The 20011-nt window shown below is 40.6% G+C and overlaps 1 protein-coding gene across 1 annotated transcript; it reads right to left on the bottom strand.

Annotated features, from left to right (window-relative positions):
• Positions 1–450: 450 nt before the first annotated feature.
• Positions 451–19236, bottom strand: USP14 (ubiquitin specific peptidase 14). Its single transcript, XM_066182646.1, has 16 exons — positions 19088–19236; positions 16465–16610; positions 15906–15938; positions 14370–14474; positions 12611–12714; positions 10465–10523; positions 8494–8624; positions 8104–8184; positions 7272–7351; positions 5751–5865; positions 4354–4419; positions 3968–4060; positions 3285–3413; positions 2163–2223; positions 1392–1499; positions 451–1272 (listed from the first exon to the last, which is right to left on the bottom strand). Exons 1-16 carry the CDS (start codon positions 19101–19103, stop codon positions 1121–1123), a joined length of 1479 nt encoding a protein of 492 aa, XP_066038743.1. The 5' UTR covers positions 19104–19236; the 3' UTR covers positions 451–1120.
• Between the last annotated feature and the right edge of the window lie 775 nt (positions 19237–20011).

Raw genomic sequence — 20011 nt, 5'->3', positions numbered from 1 at the left:
AGCACTGTGCCACTTAAAAGACAGCCCCAGGCCTTTGGTGTGCTCCCAGGGCAAGCTGTGCAGGGAAGGTTGCACTGGAGTGTCAATTGCAAGGCAGAGCTGAGTGTGACAGCTGAAGATGCCAGTGTCCCCAGGGAAGGGTAAGAAGGACCCTTTCCAATCGAGTGAGGCACAGGCAAACTCACCACCCTGCCAACAGCAGTGGAAGTATTCCATATGAATATGGACCAGCTCTTCCAGAGGGCACTGGGAACCTGTACATCAAGGGCTGAGGGGGCTGATGACCTTGCTAGAGCTTCTTAGGCTGTAGCCAGCGCTGGAAGGGTTTTACTGCAGTCACACACGTCCAGGTACTGCAGAAGGTCCTGTAAGTAAGCAAAGCCCAGTTTTGCAGCCACCACACTGGACTTAGCTACTGAGCAAAGAGTAACAGGACAGGAGACACATCCCTACAGCTTAAAAAAAAAGTGACTTTATTCCATGACTGGTTTGAGACATTCATCCGTGGTGGCCCAAGAAGTGAAAACAAACACATACTGACTACAGTACCAGGACAGGAGCTGTTTTTAATGGAGACACATTGTTGATCACAATTTATTTTGAACTCATGAGATGCCAGCAACAGAAGAGACTGAATCAGCAGGTCAGGCTGGACAAGTACTTGATTGTAGCCACAGCTGTTGTCTACGGGCAGCAGCACTGAGTTACACAACAAGGCAACAGTTTCTCTTCTACCTTCCTAACAGAACTGCCAGGTAAGGCAAAGGATGGACAGCTACTGAACTGTGGTATAAACCATGCAAGAGTAACAAATGTGAGAGTAGGTGTGTAATAAATACTTGATGACATTAGAGAAGAAGGAGGAGGAGAGTCTCATTTAAAAAAAAAAATTATCTTCTGCAAGACATTAAAGCTATTTTAAGTATTGTCACCACCACAGTGGGCAGTCCAGTCCAATAGTGACTAATTGGTACATGGATCAGTTTTAAAACAATATATCCCTCTGCACATGAGAAGGTTTGAACAAATTATTTATCCTCTTGCTAAAGCTCTGGGGTTAAAGAAGTGATCAGTAATCAACATTTATTTCACACCTAGGCAGAACGGCTAAAACGGAAGACTATTGTTCAGCTTCTTCTTCAACGACTTCAATTCTGCGAGGCCCATAGAGTAGAACATAAGCTATATGCCAGTCTCCACCCCCAGATAACCTCAGTATGTCTTCAGGTGTCACAATGCTGACTTTGTCATCATCAAATTTAATCCATTCATCTACAAGGAAAACAACAGGATCATTCATAAATCTAAGTTGCTTAACAGCCCCTTTGCTGAGAGGAGCTGTGAAGAGTCGTTAAGAGGGCTGCAATTTGTTTATTTATCTATTTTTTTACCTTGTTTCCTTTTAACCCAAGACACATAATGCCCAGAGGAACTTGATCTGCCTTGATGAGTTAGCACTGCCTGCAGGTCATAGTAGCCGCAATTGTTAGAGCCAATATCTGAAGGGGAAAGAAATGGTAACCTTGAGTCCTACTGGAACAGCTGCAGTATTTTTAACAGCTTGCAGACCAAAGATGCATCAGCCAGGCCACAGCACTGTAACTGTGTGTGTAAAACCCCAGCTACAGCACGGTACAAAACCACTGTGAACTAAAAGCAGCAGCTCTCAGCCAGGAGAGTTTCAGGAAACCGAAGATGTTGTTTCATGTTTATTTCTCACGAAATAAATATGTACCCATAAATATTACTGAAGTAATGCACAGGGTGAGTGCTTTGGGTCTTCAGGCTCCAAGCCCCCCCAAAACTGAGGCAACACCAGCAGCACCAGCACTTTCAAAAGTCCAGTTTAAGTTTTTGTTTTGATTTCAGCCTTCTACCACCCACTGAAAAAGCAGCCTGCAAAACAAGTACACATTACATGCAAATGTCTTTTGATGTGCCTGTCTTCTATTGTCACCAGCTTGTCAGATGGATGGCAATTATGCCTTTCACTGTCTCAACGTTTTGGTTTACCTAAATCTTTCCATTCCTGTCAGTCTTTGAAGATTAATTTTTAAAAGCATTAAAGATACAGCGCTCTCAAAATATTCCTACCATCAGGAACACTTACACAAGAGTAAACAGAAAGTTACTTTAAAGTAGATTTGGTTCCCTGTACTCACCATCAGGAAAAGAAAATGGTTCATATTTAACTTCTTTCTGTGCACCATCACTTTTACTAGACTAAAAAAGAGAGTAAATTGAATTAATGTGAAACAGTTTAATAAAAGCTCTAGCACAACCACATCAAATCCCAAGTCTCCATTCATTTAAATACATTTCTAAGTCTAAACATTTTTGTTCAACTTGAAAGAAGTTCCCTACTGTATTTTTCAGGTGGACATACAAAAGCCTTATCTGAAGAAGACCAGTTTTAAAGCAAATATATAACCATTCTAGCACATTCTGCCTGCAGTGTTCACCGACTGATTTATGGGTTTGTTTATGAAACAATTTGGCAAATAAAGATTTATTCCTTGGTGGGGGCTTGCTAGCAGCAGAAGTGGCAATAAGAAAATACCAGAGACAGACTCTCAGTGCCAATACATTCTGTTCAAAAATAGCACTCTTTCCTTGCTCCCATCTGTGTAAGAGGGGATGAAAGCCTTATCCAAATGTTTAAAAGAATTTGCCAGGAGTTAGGCCAGGAAAAACACCAGCAAACTTTAAAGAAATGGCTAAAACACTACAGTTTTAGCTCATTTACTTTTGTCTTAAAGACAGGGAAGTCAGTGTTAGAATCATGTAGACAGGATAAGACATGAAACCATTTTCCAAGTTTTTACAGATCCGATTTTAAGCTTACCAGTACACGTACTCTAATTTTTACCAGTCAGGCACATAGCAGTGCCTTGTACAACCCTTTCCAACTGCTGAGCAGGGAACAGCTTCCTACGCTCCACTGCAGAAGGGAGCAGCCAGCTAACAGTAATATTTGAAGAGAATAATTTTGAATAACTTACAGAAAACCTTTAGACATAGCACTGATAAGCAGAAGCACTACATTTTAATATATTTAATACATGATGACTACAGCATTTAATGTTTCTAATCAAGCAAACGCACCCAAGCAGATACTGTATTTTCATATAAAGGATAAATACAGGATAAAAAGATCTAAAGCTCAAAACCAAGGAATTTGCTATGTAAGAAAATAATTTATTTAAGGACATCATGTTTTCTCTAGTCCTTATTAGTACCCCAATTTCAGATGTAGGAATTACTGAAAGTGTCAGGAGACTTACATTCTTTGGCTGTTGATTTACTTTTTTGTCTTCTAGATCTTTGAATTTTGATCGATAAGAAACCATTTTTTCCTGCAGGTCTGGCGTACACAGCTCATACACATCCAACATAAGAGGAAATTTGACATCCTAGGAAGTAAAAAACATGAAGATTTATTAGCATGATTTGGTACTCCACATTAAAGCATTCTCCCATGGGAAGGCAACACCATCAAATTAAATGCAACTCTCTTCAAACTGATGACCTACTGGGATTCTGGTGACAGTATTTACAAAAAAGGGCTACCATGCTTTCACAGAAGGATGTCTAATTCATTATAAACAAACCACTATGAATTATTACATCCAGCATAGACTAATAATTCATAGATCAGATTCTTTATTGTTAGCTGTCACACTTTTACACCACAGAAATACCTATACAGGCCTAAGGGGAAAGAAAAAAGAGGCAGGCATGTAGTTTGACTGCCCAGGCAAAAATGTCAATTTGTGCTATCCAAACTATCTTCTGAAATAGTTAACATGCACTTTCAATCTTTATTTCTTTTCTTCCTCTTTATCTATCCATGCAATTTAAAAGTGAACAATTTAGTAAGTAGTCTTCAAGTCCTCACTGTCTACCTTTAATAAAAACTCACAGAAAACATAAGGAGGAATTAAACTTCCATATGCAGAAAACTTACCTTAAGAACTTTTGCATTCACAGATTCTTTCTCTTTGTAAAAAAATCTAACCATCTGAATGGTCAGGTATGCTGGCAAGCGACTAATTTTGGACTATAAAAAGACAAATTAGAAAAAGCTATTACTTTAAATATTCAAAGATTTTTTTTTACCTTAAACATTGATCATCCTAAATTACAGCCTATTCTGGGAATGTATTTGTACACAAACCCACAGGAATAAAACATGGTCTCTTTTTCAGAAGCTCTGTCTTAAAATTTCTTGGTAGTGGATACTCAGATGCTTTATAAACATAAATCACATGGTGTTGGAGCAATAACTTTGTGGTTTGGAACAAAAACCTGACAATTAAAAGAATCATAAAGAGCAACAAAAGTACCACTCACAGATTTGATATAGAGTGCATTTCTCTGCAGTGTTGGAGACAGTTTGGTGATTTCCTCCTGAAGACGCTGTTACAAGAAAAAGAAGTAACACATGTTCATCATAAAAAACAGCTTAGAGAAAAGCACAACAGGGGTAAACAAACCATAAACTAAATCTTGTTCTGCCAGTCTCTTCTGTTGCTGTCAGCCATTACAACACACCAGATTTTGAAACTCCTTGGCAGAAAGGACTGTGCCCATTCATTCCTTCAGCTCCAGGCTCATTCCTGAGCCCTGACAATACTCAGCCTCTCTCTGCAGAAAATTTTGCTCCACAGGAGTAGAACTCACAATGGGATTTTATTATGAATTGTATCTGGACTTGGTTACAAATGTATCATATCATGCTTGGAACACAACTGAAGAAAATCTGAAGTTTCCTGTGAGAAGAACATTTGCACATTTCTCAGCTCTCAGTGTCAAGCAGCCAGAGCTGCATCTAAAGTCACAGCTGGTGTCTCTGAACAAAATTCCAGGAAAGACCAGCTTGGTTCTTTAGTGTTGCAATTCTCTTGCTCCAGGTAATCCAAGATAAGGATTGTAGATTTATTTTTTTTTCAGCCTGAAAGTGAAGTTTCTTTTTTATAGTTGTTTAATTTGTGAGCATTAGCTATTTTATCCTACTTTTCCTTCTAATTTCTGTTAGAAAAAAAAAAAGACAAGGAGATACAAAGATTATCTGAGAATCGTGCAACTTGGTTTTAGTCCTGTACAAACCAGATCACTGCCCTAGTATTACACAGTTACTACAAAGGTTTTGCAGTAGCTCCTCTCCTCCTATTCCTTCTACTTCAGACTCATCCAAAAGCCCTTAAATTTCAAAATATATACATATATATAAAGCACAGACTACCTTAAGGAGTTCTACTTAAAAAAAGTTTAAGAATGATGTTGTCTGATGGAAAATAACACCCCCTTCAAAACCTGCAAAATCAAATTTATTTCTGACATCATTGGTGGGGGTTAATTAGGAACCAAAATACCACCCTACTTTCACATTGACTTTTGGACCTTTTAGGAATTGTTTGCTGCATAAATCATGACACTACTCAGTCTGGAGTGAAACCCAGCTGCACAAACAAGTAGCAAACTGCCTTGCACTTGGTTACCTCAATGGGAAAGTCCACGTCAGGGTCAAGAAAACGCTCTGCTCAAGTCTGTTTGAAATTAACATGCCATCTTCCCAATGATCACCAAGAAGATTCATGAAACATTGTAAAGCTTGGACAGCAGATGTCAATTTCAAGTCACAGATTAAATACACTTCGAATTAAGTGTATTTAGGACACTCAGAATTTCAAGTGAAAAATACGCAGGCCATTTAGAATTTCAATTCAATAAAAGTTGCAATAGCTTACCAATTTTAGTCCTGTAAACAGATATTTCACTTCTTGATTGATAAAGCAGCTAAGCTGAAGGAGATTCTCCTTTCCTTTAGTTACTTCTTCTTCTTCGGCTTCTGTACATTTCATGCTTCACAAAATTAAGGAAAACCATCATGCACCAAGAGCTGAACTACTGCTCTAGTGAAAAGAACAAGCCAAGCAGCACAGTAATTTAGATAATTCTGTGCTTGTGCAGACAGTACTTTTTACTTCTCGAAATACAAAAAAGATTTGAAGGAGCCCTTCCTTCAGACAAATCTGTTCCTTTGTGGCTAAGGACAAGGGGCAGCAGGGGCAGACAGCACATCAAAAAAAGTAAAATAAGCCTTTGGTGACCATTTAAGCTGAGGCCTACTTTTTCTTTCTTCTCCCCCATCACCTCCCAACCCGCAGGACACAGAACACATTAACTGGCTGCTAACACCCCGTTACAAAGCCCTCCCGCAACATTACACTCCATTGTTGTTTACGATAACAAAGTTCTTCTATTGCTGCTGCTGCTGGCCAGACTTCCTGTTTCTTTCACAGAGCCTTCTTTCACTGCCTTGTATCTGTGCTCTTCACCAAAATGAAATTAATTCCTTCATTATTTTCTACATATTGCTTTTAATTGCTCTGTCTGTCCTTTCCTCTTTTCATAGTTCTACCCCAATGCTTTTCTCTCATCCATCTCCTTCCGACCAGGTGTTTTTCTGACTGCAGCTATTCTACAAATGCTGCTATAATCACACTTTCAAAGTCTGCAACTCTTCTAACAAGTCTTCTTGCTGATACTGGTCTATGCTCTATGCACCATTCCTCTCAGCCACACATTCCATGATTCCTAACTATTTTAAGGATAACAAACATCATGGCAGAGGAGGAGAGATGCATGATTCTAACCTTAAAAAAAGCCTTCATTACTACCAAACTATGAGATACAGTACCTCCTCTAAGGGGATGATTCCTTACTTCAGACAAGCAAAATGCATGGTGTATAATTCTTTCTAAAAGTGGTGCTCAGTTTGATGACAGCCAGGATTTTGGGGTGGAGAAATGGGAAAAGAGTAATTTTTGCCATGAGATGTGTGCCCCATGTGGTCATATCCTCTTTTTCTTGCTATAAGGAACCTATTAGAAAGTGGTCAGCTGTATTTGTTTCTTACTCATACAACAGTGGTCACCTAATTTATTTCTTAAGAAACCAATCAAGCTACATTTTCTGCATCTTTTGTGTATCTTCTCTGGGGAGGAAATCTGCTATTGAAATTCAACAAGGGTTTTTTTTTCTGTAAATTTCCATTACCATTCTTTCTCCCTACATCATCCTCTCTCTCAAAGCATATCCCATCTTAACTTTAAGTTCTGTGCACTCCTGCACAACATCATGACCCTCTTCCCCAACCTACACCTTCATTTTCCATACTACTCTGAACAATGCTTTTCATCCTCCCTGAACTCAACTGCTGAGGTGTGAAATCATTGTCGTTTGTCTTGCCTTAGTCTTTAGGATACGCTGTTTCAAATTCAATGCTGAAGAATTGATCAATTAAACTCTTCTTTTTAGAGGATGCTGCTGTAGCTCCAGAGTCTGTCTGTAAAACAAAATCTCTTGTGATGTAACTTTAAACAGAATGTAAACACAGTCTTCTCTACAGACAAACTAACCCCATTTGTTTAAAATCTTTAAAGGCTATTCCTTCATCTTTCTGTAGGTGCATTGTCTCCTAGTCAGTCAGTATTTTTACACAGCATAAAAGTTTCAACACAAATACGCTTACAACATGCTGTTAAAACCAACCTGAAGCACATTAACAAGCAAGACCAAAAACTCACAAATCCCTGGTCCCCCAACTTAAATCTAACTTAAGTTTCAAGACAGTCTTCCAAGGCTCTGCCAAGACTCTCCAGAAAACAGTTTACAGAGAAAAGAGAAAGCTGTTCTGGTAAAATCTCAGAAAAAAACTTTCAGCAATTTCTTGTATCAGCTTGATTTGGTTAGTTGTCTGTTTGAAACAGTTCAAGTTAAAACTGTAGCACACTTTTCTCAGAAAAAAAAAAAAAGTTCTTAAGTGCTGAATTCACAGGGTATCAGGGCCAGCTGCCACAAATGTGAGTGGGTGTCACCACCAGCTTGGTCCAACACTGCCACAAAAAGCCCAGAAGGAAGGGTTTCCTTTTGCACACTCCACAGCATCACTGACAGGACCATGGCAGCATTACGCTGATCAGACATATCAGAAAGCAATTTCACATACTGGACTCCAGACGCAAACAAACAACACTTAACAAAACATACATAAAGTACTATAAATCCTTATTCTGGTTAGAGTAAGACTACAATTACCTCCATAACTGTATCACCTTCTATGCCTTCCAGCTTCTGCTGTAGTACCCTCATCATCTGCACCCAGCATTCATTGGCATCCTAGGAAGGGAACACAACAGTAAATCTGACTACTAGCATTATGTCTCAATAACATTAAACTCATCAACTATAAAGCCAAATGTGAGGATTCCTTAACTAAGAATTCCTCCCAATTCCACCATTCAGAACTTCTGAAAAATAGCTCTCGATATTATGTTCAATTTCTACACAACTTTTCTACAGAAAAACCACACCACTTTACAGAGAGTAATTATTTTCACAAGAGAAGGAAAAGTCTTAAAATGTTCTTGTTCTCAACTTCCAACATACTACAGAATTTTAAACAATAAGCTAATAATTGGTGTTTACCTGTTGAAGGTACTGGCCTTGATCACCTTTCTCTGCAAACTGTGGGAAGGCCATATGTAAAAACTGCAGGAGAATGATAGGTGGGATACTGGAGGAAGTTTTATCCATGGAATCAAACAAGTCTCTAAGAGCTTGAAGAAAAAGTAAGTGAATGCTTTGAGAAGTGCAAAAACAATTCAAACATGGCAGGTAGTGTAAAAAGAATTGTAAAACAGCAGCAACATTTAAAGACTGATCATTTAATAGCGTCCAGTTTGATCTTTCCAAAGCAGGACCAAATTTTCCAGGTGACATAACAGGTGCACCTAAGATCTCCTTTGTGAACACGACTTTAAAAGCATAAAGATGGCAATTCTGAGAATTTGGAACATAATGCCTTGTCTTTCCTGGCTGCTAACAGGAAAAAAAAAAAATTGAGCAATTAAGATTTCATTTGGAACAGATCTGAGGAAAAACATTTTCACAAGAGAAACCAGAAGGCATTCACAATCTATCCTCTAGAGCAATTTAAGTTTCACCAGCTACTAGGAAAAAAAAAACAAACTTTAATAAAAAATCTAGGCAATACCCATGCTGAAGACCCAGGAAAACAGGTATGTGTATGCATATGTGCAGAGAGGTCATAACTATGTGCAACCCAATGATACTGACTGCATGACAACACACATGGCTTTCTTTTTTGTTCCACACTCTAGCATATGTCTTATCTACCCAAGTTACAGCATTTGAAATCCAGGATCACTTCAAAGGCACCTGTTAATCCTCACAACAACCCTGTGAGGTAGGCAACAATCTGCAAGGTCACTAATTTACAAGTGAAGAGACTAATGAATTGTTCTCTGGAGTAAGTGAATATAGGCAAGATTACAGGGAACCAAGGTCAGTTGCTTCCTCTTCCAGAAATGTCTTCACTGACCTTGATAAGAGGTGCAACTGATATGACACAGCAACTAAAAGAAAATGCCATAAGTGTCATGCAGGAGTTCCTGAACAGCTCAGCACCCAAGAATTAACTACAAATTACTTAAACTATTAAAATTCCTAAGAAGCAGAGCTGTCACCTTAAAAAGAAAACAAGGGACACGAAGTAAAGGCAGTGAAAAGGGGAGGGGCAGGCATGGCTGTATAGAGTAACCATTGAACTTACCACCCCAAAATTCGATCAGCAGGCATACCCACAAACTGGACCTTTCCTTCCTTATATTGTTTTGTTTTTCCTTAAATGGACTGGTAGAAATCCCAGTGTCCTGGCCCAGCATCTTAGTGGGGCAATGAAATAGAGTAAAAAAAGAAAAAGCGGACAAGTAGTACCCTTGTTCAAGTGTAAGGGGTCTAACTAGAACTCTAGTTAGAGCTTGAAGATACGGGGCCACCGTGAGCTCCCACAGTGTGAGCACCCAGACCACCACAATTTTGAAGACCCTCCTTTCCATTCCAGTTATGAAATCTGGATCTTTAGGGCAAAGGCTAAGACCACTGATAAAGCATCAGTTTCCATTGTAACAGTAATGCTCAGCCAATAAATCATATTAAAAAAATACCAATGAAATGCATATCCCAGGAGTATGGTGTTAGCCTACCACTATGTGAAACACAGAACTAAAATATTTCTACACAAAGTGATCAAACCAACAGGTGGATGGATGGAATCTGCTTTAGGAAGTACCAATTACTTCATGCCTACACGTAAAACATTTAAGAGATACAAATTGTTTCTATCTAAGCCTAGATCACACTTAAGTATCTTCTCCCTAGCCTGCAGCCCCATAATGTGCAGAAATAAAAGCTTTGGAGGCAGGGGCAGAATAACCTTTAAAGACAAAATGAATCCTCCCAGTGCCAGCAGATCTGACAGTCCTAAGGCATATGCACTAAAGAACAATACACAGAGTTTCAACTGCAAATTTCATCTGCAGTTAGCAGGAAATCACACACTCATCTAAACCCCTGTTTTCTACTCTAAACACCAACCTGCAGTAATGTATTGAGCAGAGGCCATTTCTCCGGAAGCTCTTAAGGCACCACCATACCTAAAAGGGAAGAAAAATAATTTGCATGCAATTAAACACATGCAAACAGGAAGGACAGTCAGGTCTTTGAAGCAGGCAGCAGCTATATTCATTTAAAGGAAATCTATCATCAAGCCAGAAGTAACCAGAGGCAAGATTCACTCATATTTACCTCAAAGTTTCAGCTATTTTGCAAGCATGGAAGCAAAGGAAAACTGGCATTTTTCAGACAGTAAGTAAAGGCAGACCAAGAAGTCTGGCTACATCACTGCTGCTTCCCTAATCCTTTTGCCTCAAAGACTCGTTTTAGTTTTCAAAAAATGAGAAAGTCTGAACAAAAGCCACCCCACTTCTGAAACATTTGCCACGGTTTCTTCGGATACATGGGGAAAAAAAACAACAAACCAACAAAACCAAAAAACCCACCTTCAAGGATAGATGGCAGAAAAAATGCACAGATGGAAGGCAGGCTTGCATCCTCCCTCCACAGCAGAAACACAACAGTGAGAGGTGAGATGTTTTCTTGGGGAAGTATTTCCTATACTGAAAAGGTGTGGGAGTCCACCTGTATGACAAGAACTTATCCCTCTTCTTTGAATTCTTAATTTAGCAGCTGGATGAGGAACAGATGGACTCCCCAGAGCCTTCAAGCAAAAGGAGGGTCTCACACATTCTCTAACCTGGGACTGAACTTTTGAAATTCTGACCATTGCTAGATGATGAGCAGGAGACTTTCCCCTGACACGGTAGAGAACAGGGAGGAGTTCATTGGGGAGCCCAGCGGAGCAGGCCATGAGGAGAGAAGCTGTAACAGCTTTCCCAAGTGAGTCCTTTCACACCTCTCCCTATAGGGTGCCATGCACCCTACAGACTTCCAAGCTGTCATCAAGCAGAGAAGACCAAAAAAAGGCTGAATCTCCAGGGAAAAACAGAGCTTGAATCCAAGTGTGAATCTGACTTCCCACAGAAAATACGGCCACATCTTGTATTGCAGTCTGCCAGTTTCACGGGCTGCATTTTGCCTTTTGGTATGTTAAATTTGTCAAATATTCTGATTCAGTGCAGTAACTCAAGAGTCTTTCACATGGAAATAAACAGACTTTCCAAAAATGACAATACAGAGTCAATAAAAACCCCGAAACCAAATCTCTGTACTTCACAAATAGTTCTCTGTGCGTAATAATTAAGGTTCACCTGCTAACAGAATGAAAAACTATTTATAACTACTTAAGTAACAAGTGATTACAGTAATACAAAATATCCAGCTGGGTACCACAGAATCAAGAAAGCAGTGTATTTTCAAGGAATTAAATTAACACTAAGATGGCAATAATGCTCTACCTAATTCTCACTTTTTAAAAATACTTATTGTTTTCTCATTACAGTTCATCTGGAGGACAAATTCAGGCCACACTGGCGGGTATTCTTTCCTTCAATATTCATAACTTTAGAGTTTCCTGTATATTCCTTACCAAAAAAACCCCAATCAACCAACAAAAAACACCAAAAAAACACTGGCCATTTTCACATTTCAGTCTAAAATAAAAAAACAAACAAACAAAAAAATCAGAAAAGTTATCCTACAATCAGAACAAATTAGCAAACAAAACAAAATTCCATGAAGGCATGTCTTAGAACTTCTTGCTGTACCTCCAAGTAGCGTATATGAGAATTTCACAGTTGAAAATACTGCGCAATAGAGCCATTGCAAGAAATATTCCTCAAAGGAAAAGGACTCCCATATGATTCTTTCATGTAGAACAGGACCATAAAAACTAACAGCAAAAAAACAGGGTTAAGAGTTCAGTAGCTTGTTTTAGAATTTTAAACTGATCTTGATAGGAACTACTTACTAGCTAAGCAAAACACATTCTCTCTATTAAAAGCCAATTCCAAGAAACACAAAGCCTTAACTTCTTCATTAAAGTACGGATAACAGAGCCATAGGATAAACTTTAATCGATCATTATATTAATCGTGAACAGTCCAAAAGAGTAACAGATTGTTATGATAATCCATTCCAGTATTAAGATCACCATTCTGCAAAATATATACTTCATAAGCTAAAGAAAACATTTTAGTCACGGTATTTTTGCCCTGAATCCTACCTTTTAAGGGCCTCTTTCACTTCTGGCACTGAGCGGATACACTGAACCGTAGCATTCATGTAGCAAGTGTTGCCAAGGTTTGTCAATCCACATGGCAATTCCATCTACCAAAAAAATTCACAAGGATGCTTGAAGGTCAGAGAGATGTGGCAACTGTTTTTGTACAAGTGGTATAATGAGACATCAACTTCTAAGCAAATGAATTATGCAGAAAACCTGGAATATTCCATCTAACTTTACGAGGTTTTCCAGATCCACTTCATGATTATATTTATCATTACACCATTTCATACTTTTAGGGAACATTCAGGAATACTTTGGGGGTTTTTCTGTGCATGCTTAGTTTAATGAACATATTCTTCAAGCATGCAGTCATTCAGAAAGTTCAATTATAATTCCATTCAAGTTTTGACCTTAAAATTCTATTTCCGTGAAATTTCCACATGAATACATTTGTACAAAACACTGATGTTTTAATTAAAATCAGTTTTCAGTAAAACTCTTGAAAATGATGGAGTTCAGAGTTGGAAACAAAAGCATTGTTTAAACTCCTCTCCAGAAATTTGCAACAGATCATTAACTTGATCTTTTCAGACAACTTATGAATTACTAAAGTTTTGACCAACATGAAGGCCAACTAACAGTCAGCTAACCAGGTTAAGAAATAACCATAAATCACCATATAATAGAATTTTTCTTTCTTTTTCTTAATCCTGAATACTTAGGTATTTGTCAGGGGAAAACACATAGTTTAATGAAACTGAAGCAGTACTGCATACCAATACCAACAGATTATTTTAGGAAGAGAGAACTCATTTAGAGTATCTCACAAGTGAATACATGCACTGCAGACAATCGAATTTTGATGACAAAATTTTGATAACAAAATTTCCATGTGACTAACCTTTTTGAAATGTTATCTGACAGTGACTCACCTCCTTGCTTGCTTCTCAGTTATCTCAATGTCTGTGTATGGGGATACTCAAACATACACAAATATCCTTCACTTGCAGCTGGCCTGGAAAGCACTAAATCCTGAAGCACAAACCCAGGGCTAAACTACAGATCCTTTTCCATACAGACATGCATTAAAGTATTCCTGTTCTGCATGGACAGTTGATATCAATTGTGCAACTGTTAAGTATGACAAAGCTTGCAGTTCAAATGACTGGTGAGAAAATTAAGACTTCCAGGTTGTAAAAAAAGGAAACTCAAGAATTACCTCATGCAGAAAATCACACATTAATTATGCTCTTTCAGACTTTACTTTCACAAAGCAAAACATGTGTGTCAAACTGATTTTCATTTTTCAAAAAGTTGACCTAATACTAGTAACATGGACAAACAAAAACCTAAATATACCCCACCCCAAAACAAGCCTTAGTCTCTCCTCATAGATATGAAAGAGGCAGGAAGTAATTTTTCATATCTAACAGGCCTTGTTTAGACCAAGTACAGGACATTGATGCAGCACGGGCAATACAACTTCATCTTTAAAAACATCAGCAATGCTATTTTTAGAAAATCTACTAAGCTGCCCGCTCAAAGGAAAAACAGCACTAATTGTATGACTTTTAAATTAAATCCCAGACTTCTTTTCACTGCTCCCAATTTGGTCATCAATGCGAATTTGTGATCCTTGGTGAAGATGCTAAACAGACATTACTGTTTCAAAACCCAGTTTTAAGCAACTGCAAGTATTTAGAAACTTGCCATTACTCGAAGGTTTACAAGAAACCAAAGCTGGAAACATGCTTACAGCTGAAGCCAACTGCTCCTCTGTCATGTCCTCCACGAAGACGGGTCGAGCAATCGGCTCTTCTGGGAGTGCGTCTGCAGAACCCATCATTAGCAAGGTCATCCCCTTGAAACACAGCAAAAATGGCAATGAATACCTAAGGACAGTTATCTCCACTCAAACCCTTAAGCTCTTCACATAGTTCAGCTATTTCCCCAAAAACAAACACAGCCTTTCTCTCAGTTTAACAGAGCCAATACTGCACTACTGTGACTATAGGGTGTACCTCAATTCCTCACACCTAGCAAGTACCTATTGAGAACACCTCCACAGAATTATCCATGCCAGATGTTTCCACTGAAACATCTGGTGAGGCTGGTGAGCTTGTCTGGCATGTTCTTCGTTAAACTAGTTGAAAAGTGAAAAATAACCTAAACTACCACATCAGTTTAGACATGAGAACTAACATTCAAGGGGTAAAAAAAAGAAAAAGCCCATCAGGTTTCCATGCTTGCTGAACTAGCATAATACAAAAAGGAGTCTTTCAGCATTCAACAGGAACACATCTACACAGTAAGATCTGTCAAAGGAGGAGAAAACGACTATCCGGAGCCTTGAAACATACAGTGCAAAGGAAAAGAATGAACAACAGAATGAAGAGAAACTGCTTTGACAGTGTAAATAAATCCCTAGAACTTGTATATAACATTATTGAAATTAATAAAGGCAGCTATTAGCACTGCGTTTTTTGCTGAGTAACTTTGCTACAATAGCTGCAGCTACAGGCTGCTAACAGGTGCTTGCAAACTAATTACAAGGGGAAGACCAATGCTACCTAATTCAACCTGCCCAGTGAAGAACCGGAGTAAAACCTGTAACAGCTGTTACAAGATGTTACAAGTATGGTAATAAAAATGACACAAAAAAAAACCCCAACAAAAACCTGTGGGATACCCTAATGCAACATTATATAGGCAAGCAACACAAAGGCATTCACTTTCTGCTTTCTTTTTGAACTAGCCAAAAGTATGAATTACCATTACGAATGGCTTTGTTTAAAAACAGCAGCTATTTAACACAGAAGAGCACATTTCAGCAGGTCGGTAAAAAAGGACATAAGCAGAGGTGTAACTTCAGCATAACCAACACGTTTGTCCATGCTGGAGATGTGCAAGGACAAAGGTCTGCAGATAGTGCCCAGGTTCACAAGCTCTCTCTAAATAACATCACTTATTTTTATAGTCACAGGTAAGACAACATTGCTCTGATTGAGAATGTTTCTTGTATGAAAGAAATAAATATAGGCACACAAGTACTCGGGAGAAGATGGCATAATTTCCCTACTGAGGCAAAAAAAAAGGGTTTTTTTATAAACAAATGGTGAGACCTTTCTAAGCATGCTTACACAAGATATTATAAAATTATTTTTCATCAAGATATGACTTTTTAAGAAAGCACTGCCCATTCAAACAGAAACAGCAAGCACTTTCAAGTCTTTCTTTAAATGTCAAAATAAAAAATCAGAATAGTAAAATTTAGTTACTGCTCAGAACTTACATTCTTTATTTTTAGGTTCCCCCAGTCGTCATCCTGTGTAATAAAATAAAGGACGAGTTAATCATCTTGTAGCAAGATACTTGTAGCAAGTATTTTCATTAATATTAACCACATTTCTAAATATACAATAGTGTTTCATCCAAGATTACATAATATTAACTATTTACATATTATCAAGTCTTATCTGACTAAAATAAAAAGCAGTCAAGTTGTGTTTTCAATAAGGTTCCTCAAGTTTTGTTCAACACTGCTTAAATGTAAACAACTTATTGCAGCAAAATCATCTATATCTCATTATCCCAGTAAGGTTCCAGCAGAAAAGCACCAGAGAAACTTCTTTTAAACAAGACAGAAATAAAAAACTTGCATTCAGGTTCCGAACATAATAAAGTAACAAAAAAACCTCCCACCAAGCTGTGTTTTGTATAAATGAGTAAAGAAGTGCAGACAGTTAAAAACATACAACTAAAGATCTTCTAGAGGAACACCCAGAAAAGATGGTCATTGTTCATCTTAACACATGACAAAGTTAGACATAATATAAAAAATTGATTTCTACCTTCAGAGTTCCTCCTTTAACCATAACCTTCTGTCTAGCTGGCTGAACTCCGGTCAGTGCAAATAACTGGGCTTTGAAGACCATTGGAGGTTCATCAGTATTCAGCTCCACGCCATCGAATTTCTCTTTTCCCCATTTCACATTAACTGCAAACAAAATGTTTTGAAACTTGATTATTTCCTAATACCCAAGAATGTAATTACCAAGATTACCAAGACTTCATGCTGTCTCAAATCATTCTACTTTTGACTCTTAAAATTGCCAATAATGAAGCCAGGCAACACCTTTACTATAGGGCACCTCACCCATCACAACATACCACTTCCAACAGGTCTAAAAATATCCCACAAAACCACTGAAGTAACATATATACTGAGAAACTCTGCAAGCGATAAGTGTGTCTAACAGCCCCAGAAACCCTTTAGCAGGTCTTCAGAAAAGCAGTTTGGAACTAACTCTCCCATTCTCTTGGCACTGCTTGTTGTAAACAACTGAACTTTCTGAAGGAAGTTCAGAGGTGCGATTCCAGCTCAGTTACCCGTAGCATTTCCGTTCTCCTTCAGAGGAAAACAATACAGTGTTCTTTAAAAGCAAGGCTATTTACCTCAGTAAAAGTGCAGGATTGGAATTAAGAAGCGAAGGGAAATTTGGTCACAAAAAATGCAAACCATCGATGCTGGAAATGGGCTCACCAGCAGAAACGGGAGGCAGAATGGCACAGTGGAACGTTAACTTCACTTTGGTGAGGTCAATAATGTCCAAGAGCAGATAAAAAATGCCCAGAATAAGTTGTGTGCCTCTACAGAACAGCGACACACCTTTGGCCACTTCCAAGAAGCAACGTAAGTCCATAAGGTTTCCTTAGCAGGCTGAGATTTTACTGAAAATCTGTAAAATACAGCACGTAGCAATAGCCTACGTGCACAGTAAGCAGCGGAAACACCAGACTTTAGGAAAGCCAAATCCTCCTACCTGTGCTTTGGTTTTACACAAATACGTTACAGCAACCATACCTCTTCAAAACACAAAACTCTTAGAAGTCATAATTTTGAAAACCCTTCCAAAAAGGTTCAGATTTCAGATGTGTACAATGCTTGTGATGCGTAATATCACAGAATAATCAAAAGCAAGTCTGAATGAGTTAGACTAAATTAGTCTACAAAGGAACTCAAATGACTGACTTTTCAGTATTTCTAATAGAAAGCATCTTCTATCTTGCCCAACATTCTGATTTTTTAAAAAAAAAAAATTATTATTTTGCATATTTAAGACCTACGAAGCACAAGGCTTTTTCCATTTTCCAGGAAGACAACCCACTCAGCCACTGAACAAGTCAGCTGCGCAGACTTTTGGGGTTTGAATTTTTGAACAGTCATGCATCCACTGCTAAATATGCAGAGGAGTTAGCAATTATTAATCTGTAGTGTCACCGGTTTTGACAATGCAGCACTCAAGAGGAAGAATGGAAGAGCATGAGTGTCTTCTCTTCAGAGACTGTAACCAAGACTTCGTGCAAAATGAAAGGGAAACTCGCTAATTTGAAAACAGTGGAAAGTAAGAGAAAGGAAGGACGTATTTTCCCTGCTGATCAGAAAACACAGCGCATACACTTCACAGAACAGGTCAGGTTGGAAGGGACCACAGAAGGTCATCCTGTCCAACCTCGCTGCTCGAGCAGGGCCATCCCAGAGCACAAGCCACAGGATCGTGCCCAGACCTTTCCTGAATATCTCCAGTGAGGGAGATGTCACTAGATTTGGATGAGTTCAGGAAAAATCCTGTTGTACTGCCATAGGATCCCACTCTGCTAACCACAGCCAAAATAGTGGATTAACTGTGTACTGAGGCTGCACACAACCTAAAAAACTGAAGAGCCCAAATAGGCCAGATCTGTGAGATATTATCAAGGCAGTAACTGGTCCCAGAAGTGTCACTGGAGGTTTTGTTCTTGAGGTCTTCCACGGAAACCTCTCCGCACAGTAAGAAGGGCCAGCAGGAAGAGGTGTAATTTAAGAAAGCTTTAACTTTAGGTTTAGGCTAGACATTAGGAAGAATTTCTTCACAGAAAGGGTGATGTGACATCGAAATGGCCTGCCCAGGGAGGTGGCGGAGTCACCATGCCGGGCGGTGTTTAAGACAGGGCTGGATGCGGCACTCGATGCCCCGCTCTGGTTGACACAGTGGTGGTTGGTCAAAGGTTGGACTTGGGGTTTTCCAACCAACGGAGCCCGTAGGATATCACGGATTTCAAAGAGCGGAGGCTACACCTGCAAAGTGCAGATGCAGAGCTCTGGCTCACCGGAGGGACAGCACCACTTCTCTTTTAGCAGTACGCCAGAGCAAAGCGAGACAGGGCAGTGCCGAGGCTCGGCGGCCCGCGATTGACACCCGCCATCCCACCAGCAGGGCCGGGCCAACACTGCCTCCCTGCTTCCCTTCCTTCCCTCCCTCCTCCGCCGCCCTGGCCGCGCCTCCCGGGGCGCTGCCGCCGCCGGCCCGGCCAGGATGGGCGCGCACGTGCGAGGCGCCTCCCGCTCCCGCTCCCGCTCCCGCCGGGGCACCGCCCGCCCGCCCGCCCGCTCCCGGCCAGGGCCCGGCGGGAGGGGCGCGGGGCCGCGCTCACCTGAGAAGAGCGGCATGGCGGAGCGGCGTGTCCCGGGCGCAGGGCGGCGGGCGGGGCGGGCGGGCGCAGGCGGGCGGCGGCGGCGGCGGCGGCGGGTCCCGGCCCCGCTCGGGGTCTCATTCAAACCAGCCCCCGGGATGACGCTGCAAGCGCGGCCGCTCGGCGGAAGCGGGGCGGGAGCGCTGCGCGCGCACCGCCGGAACGGGCGGGGCCGGCGGCGGGAGCGGGCCGGGAGCGGGATCCCGATGATCCTGCCAGCCGTGGGCAGAGCCGCCGCAGGAGTCCGGGTTGGGGTCTGAAACGGGCCCGACCCCCAGAATGAGGTGCAGGCGGTGCCGGTGCCGCGGGCTGGGAATGCCGGTGTGGAAGGCGCAGGGCTGGAGCGAGAGTGTGTCCAGTTCTGGGATCGCCAGTGCAACAGAGACAGGGAGCTCCTGGAACAGGTCTAGAGAAGGGCAGCAAAGATGATGAATGGACTGGATCATCTCTGTCACGATGATGCGCGGAGAGCTGGGCCTGTTCAGCCTCGAGGAGAGATGACTGAGAGGGCCTCATCAATGTGTATAAGTATCTAAAGGAAGGGTGTCAGGAGGATGGAGCCAGGCTCTCCTCGGTCGTGACAAGTAGTAAGACAAGAGGCAACGGGCAGAAACTGACTGATGCACAGGCAGTTCCACCTGAACATGAGGAAGAAGTTTTACTGTGCAGGTTACTGTGCGCTGGAACAGATTGTCCAGTGAGGGTGTGGATTCCCCCTGACTGGAGATACTCAAGAACATCTGGATGCAATCCTGAGCCATGAGCCCTAGGACAGCCCTGCTTGAGCAGGGAGGTTGGACCAGATGACCCACTGTGCTCCCTCCCAAGCTGACCCATCCTGTGACTGTGTGATTCTGTGAGAGCTGAGCTGGGCTTTTGCACCCC

This window comes from Chamaea fasciata, unplaced genomic scaffold, assembly GCF_029207755.1.
Source record: "Chamaea fasciata isolate MVZ Bird 193981 ecotype frontalis unplaced genomic scaffold, bChaFas1.0.hap1 SCAF_1, whole genome shotgun sequence".
Lineage (NCBI taxonomy): Eukaryota > Metazoa > Chordata > Aves > Passeriformes > Sylviidae > Chamaea > Chamaea fasciata.
Note: the sequence above shows the minus strand (reverse complement) of the source record. Positions and strands in the feature narration are given on the sequence as shown.

What these genes read in the sequence shown, in the direction of transcription:
- USP14 (XM_066182646.1), bottom strand. An exon ending in TGAATGCAAAAGTTCTTAAG is followed by an intron (nt 3,414 to 3,967) that starts GTAAGTTTTCTG and finishes TTTACTTCCTAG; the next exon opens with GATGTCAAATTTCCTCTTAT. An exon ending in TAAATCAACAGCCAAAGAAT is followed by an intron (nt 2,224 to 3,284) that starts GTAAGTCTCCTG and finishes TCTCTTTTTTAG; the next exon opens with TCTAGTAAAAGTGATGGTGC.